Genomic DNA, 17186 nt, shown 5'->3' on the forward strand with positions numbered 1-17186 from the left:
CGCCATCATCTACAAAGAAACCATCCGTTGCACCACCCCCGAAGATGACACTACACCAATCAAGGATCACCTCAACTTCCAACTCTAAACCAATGGCAGAACTACCTTGAGAGGCACCCTCACTTACAGACCCCCTGGACTACGCCCCTTCTTCTGCGATGCCATTCCCAAATTCATCGACCCCTCTAGCCATTGATTCCAACACTCCTTGGCGACTTCAACTTCCACCTCAACGCTCCCAAAGATGCTTACTCCGCCAGTCTCCTGGAAAGCATGAGCACCATCGACCTTACCAAACTGGTCCCCAACCCCCCCACACATCGCAGGATACACGCTCGACCCTATCTTCACTGCCAGCGACAAAGTCAAGTACAGTCATACCACCGAAATCACTTGGATCTACCACACCATCATCCATTTCACCGTCCCAAGATCCACAAGCACCACCAGTAAGCTCCCCAACTGCTCCCACTACAGCTGGAATAAAGTAACAGAGACCAAGTGGACGGACAACCTCAACACCCCTCAGCCCGACCCTGCAACCGACCGGCAACAGGCAGTCCAGAATTTCACCACCTGGATCACCAACTGTGCCAACAGAGTTGCTCCCTCTAGCCCGCCATGGCCAGTAGACTCCCCAAACGAGCACATTGGTATACACCAGAACTCAGTACAATAAAATGCAACCGCAAGCAACTTGAAAGAAAATGGCGCACTTGCAGAGATTTCACAGACCGAGCCACTTCTAGGTCAGCCCTAAAAAATACCACCAACACCTGAAAGACCAAAAAGAGGCACCCTGCAGAGAATCCGCCTACCAGCCTTCATCTCGGAACCAAAGAGCACCATCTGCAGCGTCCCTCAAGGTTCATCCCTCAGCCCCACCCTGTTCATCATGACGCCCCTGGCAAACATCATCAGAACTCATGGCCTCAACATGATTTCCTATGCAAACGACACCCAGCCCATCCTCTCGCTCTCCAAATAACCATCCACCACTAGGACCAATTCCACAACTGCATAGGGAGTATTGCATAATGGATGAAAACCAGCTGCCTGAAGCTCAACACGGACAAGACAGGAGTGCTGATCTTCGCGAACAACACCTCCCCGTGGAATGACAGCTGGTCGCCATTTGAACTCGGACCCACACACACACCGATAGACCACTCCTGTTACCTGGGCATCATCCTAGACAGCAAACGCATCATGAAACACCAGATCAACACAGGCTCCTCCGCCTGCTTCCACACTCTACGCATGCTTCGGAAGATCTTCAGATGGCTTCCCGTCAGCATCAGGAAAACAGTCGCTCAAGCACTGGTCACCAGCCGGCCGGACTACTACAATTACTCAATGTAGGAATCCGCACCCAACTCCTGAAGAGACACCAGGCGATACAGAACTCAGCAGCCAGACGTCCCCAAACTGACCCACATCAACCTCCACATCAGGAACCTCCACTGGCTCCCCATCCAGAGAAGATACCAATACAAGATGCTCACTCAGGCCTACAAGGCCCTCCACGAACAACGACCAGAATACATTGCCCACCGCCTGAACTTCCACCAACCCTCCAGACACAAGTGCTCTGCCTCCCTCGCCCTCTCACACACTCCCTGAATGTGACACGCATGCGTGTTCCAGAACCTGCCGGATTCCGCATCTCGCCAAGTTCATGCTGTGAAATAATTTTGAACAACCACGCATTCCAATATTGATACTGGACTTCTCTACTCAGAACAATTCAGTTGTTCTAACAGTTCGACAGTAATTCCAATGACAGTTCTGCGGTCCTGTTATTAAAGTCACATTCATTGTGTCCTTCGACACCAATCTCTACTTAACAAGAAAGGGCTTTTTCCTGCATAAATCAAATGTCCTGATGATGGTCTTATAGACCTATGCTGCAAAGACCGAAACGTCGACCTCTCCATCACCTCCAAAGAAATTGATTTCTTGAAGAGTAACATTTATTCATTGTTGTTTTCAGTTGCTCTCTTTTACTTTAGGAGCTGATGTATGTTATGAACTGCTTTGCTCAATTGATTTAGACATCCGTTCATGACTTGTTGCTATTGATTAATCTTCTGTTCATGTATCCCCTTGAATTCATGTTTTAATATATGAAATTTACAAATATATATTTTTTCAATACAATTAGGATCTTCTGTATGCTCTTTACCGATTATTGCATTTGATGTCGTTGTCCTGTGGACACATTGGAGTTTGATCTTATGACTTAATAATGATAATAATAAAAACATTTATTAAGCGCCTGGTTACACAGAAGAACAGTGCGTCCCCGCGCTGAGGATGCATTCCACAAAAGCTCCTAAGAACAGGCACACAGAGAGGGGAGGGAAACAGGGGGGCAGGGACCAGCTTCAATTCTTATCTTTGGGGAACAGATGGGTCTTCGGTTTCATCCGGAACCGTAATTATGACGGTTCCATCCGAAGTTCAATGGGGAGTTTGTTCCATTGTTTGCTTACTCATTGATTTGAATTGAAAAATAGTTAAGTTATATCACAAATAAAATCCCTTGTAGATTTCTTTACACTATATGATGTATAAGAAGCAACATCTTCCTATGTATCTTTCACAATAATGGCCTGAAATCCTTTAGTTTTAAATCATGGCAGTTGCTATTATTTATAAGAAGTAACATCGCTGGAAATCTTTATAACATAACATAAAAGTACAGAACATTGTTTGTTACTTGCTTCATTTACAACTCTCCGGGCTAGCATTCCCCTCCATAAGATTACACCTCCCGCAAAAGCTGCCTCACTTCAAAATAGGCAACACGTTTCTTTATTCAAAATACCAGCCATTAAAGCCTTCATGAAAAGACTTAATAGAGTAATTCCACCACAGGTTCCTCGCACCCTCTTCGAATCTTAACATTGTTCTTACACGACTCATGGGCCCTCCCTTTGAGCCCCTGCATACCTGCCCCTTTCAATTTCTCTCTGGGAAGGTGCCTTTTTTTATTATTATTACCTCACTCAGGCGTGTTAGCGAGCTCCAAGCATTAACCTTGGAAGAACCTTTCTTCCAGCTCCACAAAGACAGGATGGTCCTCCGCACCAACCCCAAAATCCTTCCAAAGGTCATCTATCATTTCCATCTTAATCAATCAATTGAGCTACTGTTTTTTCCCCTCAATCAGACTCAGTTGCGGAGCGGGCTCTCCATACATTAGATGTCAAAAGAGCTCTCGTGTACTACAATAATAGAAGTAAGGGCCATATGTAGGTGGCCCAATACCGTTCGGTAACGGTGAAATTCGTTAAATTTCACCGTTACCGAACGGTATTTAGGGATTTGAGATGTAGCTGGCTGGATTTCGGATTCGGTAATTTACCGATTCGGTAATTTATGGAATTGGTAAATTACAGAATTCTTAAAATACCGAATCAGTAAATTACTGAATCCGAAATCCTATGTAGGGAGTGCATATTTGATATAAGGATTCGTTATTTACCACCAACTACAAGTTGGTGGTAAATATCAAATACCCTTCAAAAAGCAATCTTGTGCTTTTTTAAAAGTGCCATGGCAGGCATACATGCCCTTAGGGCATGTATGTGCGCCACATGTGCACCCATGCACGATTCAGGGGTGCAACAGGGTGTCAATGTGACACCCTGCCACCCTTGAATATGCTCCCCCTATTACAGATTTGGTATTTACCGAATCGGTAATAGTGAATGGCTTCCCATTCATTCCTATGGGCCTCCAGGCCCATAGGAATGAATGGGAATTACCGAATCGATAAATACCGAATCGGTAATACCGAATATTACCGATTCGGTTTAATTTACCGAATTTTTACCTACATACTATTTACCGATTCTGAAATACCGAATCGGTAAATAGTATTTACCTACATATGGCCCTAAAACTTTTAGAAACACTAAACAACTAGTTAATGCTTTCTCACCACCTAATAAAGAAAAGCGAGATGGATAGTTAAGTGCATTCAAATATGTTATGCTAAAGCCAAAAGAACTCTACCTACACCTCCTAGAACACACTCTAACCTGAAGAAATGGGTATCTATGGCTTTCCTAGGAAACATTCCAGTAGCTGACATATGTGCAGCAGCTATGTGGTCTACACCACACACTTTCTCTAAACATTATTGTCTGGATGTTCTAGCATGGCAACAATCTAATGTTGGTCAGGCATTGCTATGTACACTTTTCCCAACAACTGCAACACCCACAGTTAAGCAACCGCTTTTGAGGAGAACTGTTTTACAGTCTATGCCGAGCAGGTGTATCTGCAACCATACGTGCCTCGAACGGAATATGTAACACTGTAAGCATCTGTTTGTGGCATGTAGTGCTGTAGATTCACATTTTCCCACCCTCCTCCTGCTCGCCAGTGGCAGTTGCAGTTTCTTTTTTTCTTTATAGACCTGGACATCTCTTTACTTACCACTTACTTTCACACTCTATTCTCACCCGCCTGCGGGAAAACAATCTAACAAGGGAGTCGATGCCCTTGCGCATTATCGCCACTCTACCTTGTAACTTTTTCAAAGAACAACAACTTGCACACATCCGGACCCAACACTAGATGTCAAGAATACGCAAAGCACGTGAATCTACAGCACCTGTTGCCACGAACAGATGCTTACAGGGTACGTAACATTTTCCATTAACATGTAGACAAGTGTGCCTATGTTTAGGATACAAAAGGGGATGATGGACGGAGCGTATGAGCAAATCAAACACTCACCCCCAGTCAATTGATCTGGGTTTAGTCCATCACCATTCTTTAGCTCACTCCGCCACCCCAGTTCAGACATGGCCATATGCAAATCAGTCTGACCTTGTGCCTCATGGGAACAGTCCAGCCCGAACTGCCAAGCCATGTCTTCCATGGATCGGAAACAAGCATCCTGGGACCGGTTTCGGATTCATAATCCTCATCAGCCATGCTATCTTGAATCCAGTGGCAAAGTGAGCAAGGGACTCACGTCTGAGCATACCCTACCAACTTAGGGCAAACAAAGCGATACAAAAGGGGATGATGGACGGAGCGTCTGAGCAAACCAAACACTCACCCCCAGTCAACTGATCTGGGCTTAATCCATCACCATTCTTTAGCTCACTCCGCCACCCCAGTTCAGACATGGCCATATGCATGGTACAGGGACAGGCACAGGGTCAGACTGATTTGCATATAGCCATGTCTGAACTGGGGTGGCGGACTGAGCTAAAGAACGGTGATGGATTAAACCCAGATCAGTTGACTGGGGGTGAGTGTTTGTATTGTCAACGCTCCGTCCATCATCCCCTTTGGTCCATTCCCTTTGGTTTTTCTTATGTTTAGGATAAGCCGACATTGGGCATTTCCTGCCTTGCTTGTTTCTCTTCATGAGCTACGATTACTTGTCTTTTCACTGTGTTTGTGAATCTCTCCTTTCAGGGCGCTATTTGGGAATGACTGTGCCAGTTCTGAACAGAATCCAGATGAACGAGAATGATACGGCCTTTGTGGGTGAAGTCAGCACAGAGTTTTATCTCCCGGCAGAGTTTCAGCAGGATCCTCCTCTTCCCCAGGACCCTGAGGTGCTCATCATTGATCGGGAATCCTTCCGGGTGATATCCAGGTGAGCAACTGCACAGGTTATACCCAAGTGAAGTCCGTTACAGGTGATATTCAGGTGATATCGAGTCAGGTGTGATCAAGTGAGCCATAATGGTCAAACACCAATCTAATAAACTGGCTAAAACTTCCAAAGAAACCTCAAAATTCCTAATAACCTGCGTCTCCTTCTTTACAGCCAAAATTACCTCCTTAGGACACAAACTTAATTCCACCACCAACATCCGACCTCTTCCTGCTGGGTCCCATCTCTCCTCTCTTCCCCCCCAGAAAACACCCAAGAACCAAGCTCACTGGTCCGACTTCAAGTTATATGACGACCATTCCATCTCGGAAATTCTATCCTACTTTAATCCGAATAACCGCTTTAATGACCCACTCCCCTCCAGCTGCGTGGTCGCGATCTCCCAATTTATCATTCCCATTTGGACTACAATAACCAACGCTTCCCTACTACAAGGATACCTGACTCTCTAAAAGCCGATGAAGTCGCCCCATCTTAAAAACCCACCTTGAATCCTGCTACTCCAGATAATTTCAAACCAATATCCAATATCCCATTTCTATCGAAAGCTCTGGAGAAATGTGTGTAACTTCAACAGAGCCAACATATCACCAACTTCAATCTGCTAGACGAATTTCAATCCGGGTTTAGGCCTGAACACAGCACGGAAACTACTATTCTCCATATTGTGACTGATGCTCTTCAAGCCCTTGACCAAGGCAAAACATGTCTCCTAACTCATTCCCCAACCCTCTTCAATCTCTACCTTGAACCGTTAGCTGAATTACTACGTACCACCAACATCTCCTTCCACATGTATGTCGACGATACCCAGAGCTACATCAAAATCTCATCCCTAGAGGAGATCTACTCTTTGAATTGGGCCCTAAAGCGGACTGCTTAATGGCTTGCCTGCAACCAGCTCAAACGAATTGCACAAAAAACAGAGTTCCTTCTAATATCCCCCCGCCCCCCTAAAAGTAACACTGACACCCGGGAATGGACCAAGTCGCTCACAGCACTAACCTGCACACCGACCATAGTGGAATCTGCCAAATCTCTTGGAATAATCCTAGACAGCAACCCGAATATGCGAGACCGCATCAACTCGATGGCCAAAACTGCCAGGTTTCACATGTGCTATCTGAGGAAACTAAAACCTTTCCTTGATGCCTTGGACCTAAAAAAGGCAGTTCAGGCTCTAGTCATCTCCAGAATCCAATACAGATGCGCAACCCTTTCAGGCCTGCCCAAGCTCTCCAAGGCCCCCCTAAAAGCTTGCCTCAACGCCGCCGCCAGACTTAACAGGCTCAAAAAAATACCACCACATCTCTCCACATCTGAAGGCACTGAACTGGCTTCCTCTTGAAGCCAGAATCCTACTCAAACTGGCACGTATCACCCACAAAGCGCTACACACGAAACACCCAGCATATCTCACCGAGAAAATCATGGTTTCTGGAGGAGCCAGAAACTCCTGGTCCGCCAGAGACTTTGTGCTCCAGCCACCCCGCTTCCGAAAGGAAAAAAACGTACAATCGTGCCTTCTCTGGGGCCGCACCAAGAATCTGAAACTCGCTGCCGTCTTTCATCAGAAGAATTCCCTTTCTTTCAATATTTAAGCTAAAACCTTCCTGATGGGCAAGTTTCTCCCATAAATAATGCATTTCACACACCGCTCTGCGGCTTTGCTTATTTTTGTTGTTGCCGCTAGTGTTTGGACTGACTGGCTGCTATCCATCTTGTACTGACCTTGTACTCCCACAAATGTAATTGCTGGATTTCTCTACATTTTGATCTGAACATTGTATACACCCTGTTATTCCCCAAATGTTTCACTTCCTTCTACCCCTACTTATGTTTATTTTTCTCCTTTTTAGGTCGAGCAGACCTACATTCAATGCGTAAGCATTGATTGTGTCTGCTTCAGACCTATTGTTATCCGTATTTGGGAATGTGGACACGACTCAGACGCGCACTTTTGCAGTCTCAGTTTTGACCGCGGGAGCACGCGTCTGAGCCGCGCTTGCGCACACGAACTCACAGCCCCTGCTTTCGCTTCCCTCGCATGCATTAACGGCGCACACACAGGCACAGCCAGCCCCCACCCCTCTGCATGCATGCATACACACACACACAGGCGTGCGCACACATACACACGCTGCCGCCCCCTGCACAGACACAGACACGCACACATGCATACGCCACTGCAGCCCCCTACCCTAAAGCACTCACAACAATGACAATAGCGTCTCGCACACAACACTACCGATCTCCTACCCTCCAGGACGGCCACTTGGCACTATCGCCAGTGGGACAAGCGCCTCGCCATTCATGTCTCTACGCCCCTTGAGGATGCAGCCCCGCCTACAATCTCTACCGTACTGCACCCTTTCCTGTACGTCCCAGCTCTGCCTCAACTCATGCAGCGCCCCCTTACTAATACTTGGCAAGCATTTATATTGAATGCACTTTAACTGGTGCGATTCCCTCACCTCGCGCCTCTCGTACTTCGCGGCCCCAGGCAGCAGCACCGTAGAGCCACATCGCTGGCAATGCACACCCTTACTGTTCTTGCCATCGGCAGACACCAGTCCAGCCTCAATGTCACTGACTGCTTGGATGAAAGCAACCGCATGTGAAAACAAGACGGAACAAGCTCCGCCCAGACAGCGTCAACAGGCGAGGTCGTAACAGGGGCGTGCTTGGTGACGAATGCGGAAGAAGAAGGGCACGTAGAGTTAGGGCAAAGTAGAGATGGGCGAGTCAACAATATTGTAACAGTGAAAGCCAATGTGAAGCCCACGCCGAGACTGCTGAGTTAAACTTCTTTATTAAGTTAGAAGGAGGCAAGGGGCCAACATGCCCAGTCGGGCTGTTAACTTCTTGCTCCCCCACCCCCCTGCACACATACACACATGCACGCATACACAAGCCGCCGCAGCCCTCTACCCTAAAGCACTCACAACAATGTAAAGGAAGCACTAAAAACAGGGACGTGCATTTATTTCTACAGCTACAGGGGCGCCAGGATTGCACATGCTTACCGGTATTTAACTCTTTCAAAAAAGATGTGCTTAAATAGCAATAGCATCAGATTTAACAAATATGCCAGCAGTAGTCCACAGAAAACGGTGAAATTTTAGGTTGCACAATTTAGGAGAGGGATGTCTGTCTTTTAACAAGATCGCGGCCAAATTCCTTTCAAATGGGTTCAGACTGAGGCTGACGGAAAAAAATTGGATCATGACCGCATTCAGCCCCGCCCACCCTTTAGAACGCCCGCACCATGCAACCATTCAAAAGCAACTGGTTCAAATATGTTCTCTCAATGTTTCGAGCTTTATTACAAATGTCACAAAAAGATGTTAATATTTCACTTCTGTTCTTGGATTTTCGTCACAATAAAATACACTGAACATAATCTTCACAAAAGTTATTTACAAAAGTTTAAGCTATTGCCATTATAAATTACAATCACTTTTATTTAAGTATTCATTATTTTTAAAAATTCAAAGCCATTGTAATTTGTAATATCAATACATGTAAGTCACATAAATACAACACATGTTGCATTACAAATGCTATAAGTGTCACATTTGCAAAAGTTATAACCATTGGCATTGTAAATGACAAAGCTATTAATTTCACTATTTTCAAAACCAACACATAAATAACAAATTTTTCATTTACAATATCAATAGCTCAAACTTTCCTAATGCGAGACCGATTGCATTGCAAATGCTTGTTTATATTTTTAACTATTTCATACTTGTATACAACGTGTTTTCCCTGTAAAGCGATCTGATACCCTAACGGGTCACATTCGCACTCTATAAAACGCTAAATAAATAAAAACTAATACCGGCAGAATGCACTTCAGGCCTTGTAGACGTCCAACTGATGTCCGATAGAGGTAAATTGCAAGCCCCAGAACAGATGACATCAGTTAAGGCCCAGTGCAAGTCATAACCACGCAAAGTGCGCTACAGGTGATAACAAGACGAGGGCCAGTGCCCGTCTCTCTTGAAGGTGAATCTACTGCTTAACAACACTCATCCGCATTTTGGTCAACAATTTCTTATGCTTTCTAGCGGTGTTTAGCTTTGGATCAAATACAGCGGGACACTTTGTTAACACTCCACATTAAACTTAAACCAAGAATGTTAGTTGATAATAATACCAAGGTGTTCTCACTAGGACCAGTACCCAAGAGCCTAAGCTAGATTCCACCTTTGAGGCAAAGTCCTTTGGAATCAAAGCATTCTCCAAACAAAGCACTCTCCAAACAAAACAGTCTCCAAACAAAGAACTCTCCAAACAAAGTACTCAGAAAAAAGCACTCTCCAAACAAAGAACTCTGGAAACAAAGCACTCAGAAACAAAGCACTCTCCAAACAAAGAAGTCTGGAAGAAAAGCACTCTGGAAACAAAGCACTGTCGAAACAAAGCACTCTGGAAACAAAGTACTCTGGAAACAAAGAACTTTGGAAAGAAAACACTCTGGAAACAAAGCACTGTCGAAACAAAGCACTCTGGAAACAAAGTACTCTAGAAACAAAGAACTTTGGAAAGAAAACACTCTGGAAACAAAGCACTGTCGAAACAAAGCACTCTGGAAACAAAGTACTCTGGAAACAAAGCATTCTCCAAACAAAGCACTCTCCAAACAAAGAACTCTCCAAACAAAGTACTCAGAAAAAAGCACTCTCCAAACAAAGAACTCTGGAAACAAAGCACTCAGAAACAAAGCACTCTCCAAACAAAGAAGTCTGGAAGAAAAGCACTCTGGAAACAAAGCACTGTCGAAACAAAGCACTCTGGAAACAAAGTACTCTGGAAACAAAGAACTTTGGAAAGAAAACACTCTGGAAACAAAGCACTGTCGAAACAAAGCACTCTCCAAACAAAGTACTCTGGAAACAAAGAACTTTGGAAAGAAAACACTCTGGAAACAAAGCACTGTCGAAACAAAGCACTCTGGAAACAAAGTACTCTGGAAACAAAGCATTCTCCAAACAAAGCACTCTCCAAACAAAGAACTCTCCAAACAAAGTACTCAGAAAAAAGCACTCTCCAAACAAAGAACTCTGGAAACAAAGCACTCAGAAACAAAGCACTCTCCAAACAAAGAAGTCTGGAAGAAAAGCACTCTGGAAACAAAGCACTGTCGAAACAAAGCACTCTGGAAACAAAGTACTCTGGAAACAAAGAACTTTGGAAAGAAAACACTCTGGAAACAAAGCACTGTCGAAACAAAGCACTCTCCAAACAAAGAACTCTGGAAGAAAAGCACTCTGGAAACAAAGCACTCTGGAAACAAAGCACTCTGGAAACAAAGCACTCTGGAAACAAAGAACTCTCCAAACAAAGAACTCTCCAAACAAAGTACTCAGAAAAAAGCACTCTCCAAACAAAGAACTCTGGAAACAAAGCACTCAGAAACAAAGCACTCTCCAAACAAAGAAGTCTGGAAGAAAAGCACTCTGGAAACAAAGCACTGTCGAAACAAAGCACTCTGGAAACAAAGTACTCTGGAAACAAAGAACTTTGGAAAGAAAACACTCTGGAAACAAAGCACTGTCGAAACAAAGCACTCTGGAAACAAAGTACTCTGGAAACAAAGCATTCTCCAAACAAAGCACTCTCCAAACAAAGAACTCTCCAAACAAAGTACTCAGAAAAAAGCACTCTCCAAACAAAGAACTCTGGAAACAAAGCACTCAGAAACAAAGCACTCTCCAAACAAAGAAGTCTGGAAGAAAAGCACTCTGGAAACAAAGCACTGTCGAAACAAAGCACTCTGGAAACAAAGTACTCTGGAAGCAAAGAACTTTGGAAAGAAAACACTCTGGAAACAAAGCACTGTCGAAACAAAGCACTCTCCAAACAAAGAACTCTGGAAACAAAGCACTCTGGAAACAAAGAACTCTGGAAACAAAGCACTCTGGAAACAAAGAACTCTGGAAACAAAGCACTCTGGAAACAAAGCACTCTTGAAACAAAGCACTCTGGAAAGAAAGCACTCTCCAAACAAAGAACTCTGGAAACAAAGAACTCTGGAAACAAAGCACTCAGAAGCAAAGCACTCTGGAAACAAAGCACTCTTGAAACAAAGCACTGTTGAAACAAAGAACTCTGGAAACAAAGCACTCAGAAGCAAAGAACTCTGGAAACAAAGCACTCTTGAAACAAAGCACTGTCGAAACAAAGCACTCTGGAAAGAAAGCACTCTGGAAAGAAAGCACTCTGGAAACAAAGCAATATGGAAACAAAGTTCATCAAAACACCTAAATGCAACAAGTTCACTTTTTGTTTTTAATTTTTAATCAATGATCAAATGCTGTGTGTTTATTTTGCGCTTTTTGCTTATTGATAAAAATTCAAAATGCAAACAGAAGTTGCCGCCTTTAGCTGGTATCGATTGGAGTCATTTAAACTAATAAATGCTCATAGTCACCTGTATTTTTAGGTAATACATTATTTCCATGCAAAGAAAAGCACTCAAGGCTTGTCTTACAGAAAGGTGTCGTTCAGTCCAGTCTTCGGATATTCCATCGTCACTGAGTACATCTGTTTCACAAGAGGGTGAACAGGTTCCCAGGTTAGTAACCTGTCATATGAATAAACCTGTTAGATATGTGTAACTTGAGGAATAACTTTACTGGTAGACTCTTGAGTCTGAAACACAATGGAGGGCTCTGCTGCATTTTCAATCTGTGTAACCTGAAGGATAGCTCTCCTGATGCAGGCCTGAACATGAGAAATGTGTATAGCCTGACATACATTTTGCACATTATTGGCAATCAAAGGCATTGGTTTGCTGTCTAATGCCTTGGGATATGCAATCTTTATAACCTGGTGGTTTGTTCTTGAGTCAACAGCCTTGGCCTGGAAGACCCTCTTATGGTTGGGGATAGCTAAGCCTGAATGTAGTATGATCTCAGCACAGCTTTGCACATGGTCATGAGGTCTCCATGACATTAGTAAAAGGTGTACAGATGGATACTTAAAGCCCTGTAGTACTCTGTAATGCATTTGTCCTGAGCCTACACCTCTAAGATCTGTGCAGTCTGAGGGGCAGCGTTGCTGTCAGACAGGACTTACCCAGGGCAAAGATAAGACAGGAGATTTCCTGGAGGGCTGCTACAAGGTGGACTGATTGTGCTGCTGCACAGAGATAATACTCTGGTGTGATGATCTGAATAAAAATGCAGGCCTTCCCCCATCCTTCTGTATGGAAGGCGCTTCACCTCCTGCTCCTCCAGAGGGTTAGACTCACTCGCTCCGTATAATACGGTCCGGGTAGTACCATACATTTAAGGGTTGTATGTGGTTGTCCGTACATCCCTGTTATTGTATCCCTGATTACGTAAAATATGCATTACCAAAGGGATAGATTTGTTGTCAAAGCCTAGACTTGTAAGATATTTGGAATCTCTCATATAACCTAGCGTGTAGGATAAGTGTGCCCAGAGTGACAGATGTGGAGTCTGACGGCTGTGCCTATAAGGTTCATGTAAGCTGACGACTACCTTTGCTGTGCTATGCCTCAGCCTGTTTGCAGTCAAATGCTTTTGAGCCTTTAAGACTTCTTTGACCTGAAGGATGGTGATTCTGTTAAATACCAGAGCCTCCAAAGTTTGTGATGGAAACCTTTGCTTGCCTGAGCCTGTAACACCTCTTTAACTTGAAGAACAGTGCTGCTTCTCGCTTTCCTGTTCTGGATTAAAGGTTGAAGATGGAAACATAAGTGGTCATCCCCAAAAAAATGCAACCACCGGCTCAAATAAGCACTGAGTAGTGGAGTGTGATGAGAATTTGTCAGGTTAGCTGTGTCAGCCACTGGTACTTTTGTGTTATGTATCTGTAAGAATTTACATTTGTGACTCAATTTTTCATCTGTGCCTTATAGGGTCTTTTACGGGGCAACCACAGAGGAGTCGATTCGCAGGGAGGTGAACCAACTTTGGGCTTTAGTCGGCAACATGAACACAGTTCTGCGAGGGACATATTTGGTGGCAACGTACGAGAACCCTACAGTTCCTCATCGTCGAAATGAACTGTGGTTCATCAGGCAAGGAGAGTGAGGGCGATTCCCACGCTTTGTGATGAGAAACTGGACTCTTACGTAGGGGAACCTTTCCCAACTCTAGCCTGAAGTGCAAGTAAACTCGTCCCCCTGACGGCTGTGCTCAGCGATGCGCCGACCCTGCCAAGGAGTGGGATGAGAGAGTAGGGTATGCTTGCCTTGGCCATGCCATGTCATTGGATGTCACCAGCCTTCAGGATCCATCTTCAGTTCATTTCACACTGGGCAAGGAATATACGACGAGAATCCTACTTTATGGAATATTTTCCGGAGAAGACCTGCGCTAATGCCCTTCCACCCAAACAATTCACCTTTCTTCTGCAAAGGACCATCATTTATTCAGGGGATGCATAGTTATTACTAGTGGGAGCAGACATTTCACAGTCTTTAAAAGAAAACTATCCATTTTACTACTTCTTTGACCAGTAATCCTAGTAAACCCAAAGGGGTTGTAGAGTTTCTTCCAATTGCTACTGTAATGTGTTGGAAGAGAGAAAGCATCACTTTGCCAGAGAGTTTTATAAACGTGAACATTTGTGACATTCAAGTCCCTCTTCCAGCAGAATGCACTTTATGCTGTGGTTGGTTGGGGGTGGGCTTCTAGTGGCGTTCAACGCAGTAGACTGCGAAGTTGCTTGTGGTAGTGTAAAGCACCTAGAAGGTAGAGCTCAGAGACAGGTTTGTTTATCTTTTATATTTTCTATGCGAGTGGCCTGGGATTGGCTGGGCCGCGGACTACAATGCAGTCTCCAGCATGATGCTCAGGCTGAGAAGTTACCTTAGCTTCATTGTATGCAGAGGCCTTTGTTCCCTCTGCTGCAAAACAAAGTATTGAACTTGGCCCATTAGGGAGAACGAAGACGTGGAATCTGGTTAAGAGCTGAGACAAAAGACAATTCCTGAAGTCCCGTAAGATGGGTTTAGGGTGCTGGGAACTGTGACCTTCCCAGTACCTCTAACCCTCGTTGTGTGAATAAAGCACTTCACATCGAATGCGTTTACAACGCATGCGTTTACAACGCGGTCGTTACAACAACCGCGTTGTCACATTGCATACGATTACAAAGCAAGTCGTTACAACGACTTGCTGTAGAGGGCGTGCTGGACTTAGGAATAGTATAATTTACTATGCCAACTCCAGTGTGTGCAACAGTAGAAGGTAGGTGTTGGAATAGTAAATTATACTATTCCTTAGTTTGGCACGTCCCCTACAGCAAGTCGTTGTAATTTCTTGCGTTGTAATCATATGCGATGTAACAACGCGGTCGTTGTAACGACCGTGTTGTAATGGCATGCGATGTAACGCATGCGATGTGAAGGTTGTTTCCCTCGCAGTGTAGCAATGGTATTATCTCAAAAGGCAGACGCTAGCAGTAAACACGCTCAGTCCAAGTGACATGAATTTACTATGAGTGAGACTTAGGTGGTTGGACTCTCCCACAGAAACGGTAAAAACGCCAGGTAGTCATAAGTGAAAAATCTTTGGTGAACAAAATGGGCGGAAGAAATGTGCTACATATACAATCCGTGACAAGTAGCTTGTCCCCAAAAATGTATTTTGGAGAATGAACACATTTTTTATTAGGAGTTAAACATTTTACAGAAGTATACACAGACTATGTAAACCTGCAGTTTTTGTAGTCAACTAGAGCATGAATTCCTAGGTAACCTGGATGGACTTTTTCTCTGATGCATGATTTTGTGATTAATTACATACTGGGTCTCAAGAATGGGAAGGGAGATGCCTTATCAAGATGATCAGTTAGAGAAAGAAAATGAAGTGACTGAGAATGTACTGTTGATTTTGGTTTCAAAGGTGCTTATTTTGTTGCATTGATTAATGTAGATTCATTTTTGGTTAAATTATGTACAAAGAATCAATCACTAGATAAAGAGAGTTGGTTAAAGGAACTAAAAAATAGACATGAAAGAGATGGATTGTTTTATTACGGAAAGGTTTACCATCAGATCAGTTAAGACTACAGGCTTTACGATTCCAAAGTTACTGGGCATCTTAGGACGGCTAAATCTTTGAGAGCAGTAAAAATATATATTTGGTGGCCACGTATATATGCTGCTGTTTGACGTGTGCCCAAGTCGAGAGTTCACAGATTTAATTAGTGGGCCTGTTGAGACCGTTGCCTGTTCCACTTAGACCTTGGTATAGAGTGTCAGTGAATTTAATTGTAAAATTGCCCAAGAGTCATGGTAGTACAGTGAGTCAAATGATGGTGGTTATTTTATATCTTAAAGAATAAGCATTAGTATTTTCACAACATGTTACTCGATTAACATGGTGCTATATGGGAATTACTTATCGACACAGGATCCCATTTAATTTCAAAGCTTTTGTCCGCGTTGGGTAAAGAGATTAATATTGAGCTCCATGTGTCCACCACTTATCACCCTCAGACAAATGGATAGGTTGAAAAATTGAATCGGTGTGTTGACGGTACTTACAATATAATGCTTCAGCATAATAGGATGATTGTAGCAAGACCATGCGGTAGTCAGAGTTGAGGTATAACCATTCTTCTGTTTGGATGTCAAACTTCTTTTGTGTCTTTGGCCTACAACATCATACATTTCCTCTGCATCAGTCTATGTCAACATCCATTCCCTCTCTGGATGGACATTTACAAGGGTTAATTCAGTTGAGATCCAGACATCTGCTCAAGAAACTGAAAAAAGCTAAAGACACTTTTAAGTTTTATGCTGATCAGAAGCAAAATCCTGCACCTCAGTATTTTGTAGGGGAGAAAGTGCGATTACTTACAAAGAATGTTAATTTGAAAACACCTTCTAAGTTACAGCCTAAATTTATAATAGAGGAAATTATGAATCCAGCTACCGAAACATTGAAACTGCCTCCGTTTATGAAGTTTCATGAAAATTGATTGCCATAAATTCATGGAATCTTGAATAGATAAATGATTACCATGTCTTGAAACAGAACTCTGCAGAGAATCGGAAACCAGTGGAATTGTTTTAGAAGGGATGTGTATATTACTGGGTGTGTTGATTGTAAATGATGTCACAGCATTTTGTACCATTTGGCGCCTATGCAAAGATATATCTGATAAGGCTAAATAAATCAAGTTGCTAGATTCTAATCTACACTGAACCAGGGCATTAATGACTGGCATTTGCTGACAATGTTCAATAAATGAAAGAAAGACTCTTAAGGTGTTAAGGTGTTTACTTGAAAAAAATAAGAACCTGTTACTGTGAGAAAATGCCCTCTTTCTGCATGGTTGCTACCACTTTTTTCTGTTTCAGCAATAGCGAATCAGCCTATCGCTCCTCTAGATATAGTGCCATTTGTCTGGCTTGAGGTCTTTCAGCGCCGGGACACTGTTGAGTAGCTGTGTGCTCAAGAAGTACCAATTTACAGTACATTACATTACAATTGCTGAAGTGATTTGACTGAGTGTGCCCTGGGCTCCTGCTAACCAGGTACCCAGG

General features: G+C 43.6%; 1 protein-coding gene across 4 annotated transcripts in view; it reads left to right on the forward strand.

Annotated features, from left to right (window-relative positions):
• LOC144762130 (heme-binding protein 1-like) overlaps positions 1 to 16902 on the forward strand; it is a 76859-nt gene extending 59957 nt beyond the window's left edge. For 2 of the 4 annotated variants that reach the window (XM_078647269.1, XM_078647270.1), the window contains exons 5-6: positions 5446 to 5629; positions 13545 to 16902. In XM_078647269.1, the coding sequence (XP_078503395.1) occupies positions 5446 to 5629; positions 13545 to 13719 (359 nt within the window). In that variant the 3' untranslated portion in view covers positions 13720 to 16902. Of the gene's footprint in view, positions 1 to 5445; positions 5630 to 5803; positions 5953 to 12151; positions 12234 to 13544 lie in introns of those variants that run through there. The other 2 variants (XM_078647271.1, XM_078647272.1) reach the window with 2 other exon arrangements.
• Positions 16903 to 17186: the final 284 nt, after the last annotated feature.

This window comes from Lissotriton helveticus, chromosome 6 (assembly GCF_964261635.1).
Source record: "Lissotriton helveticus chromosome 6, aLisHel1.1, whole genome shotgun sequence".
Taxonomy (NCBI): domain Eukaryota; kingdom Metazoa; phylum Chordata; class Amphibia; order Caudata; family Salamandridae; genus Lissotriton; species Lissotriton helveticus.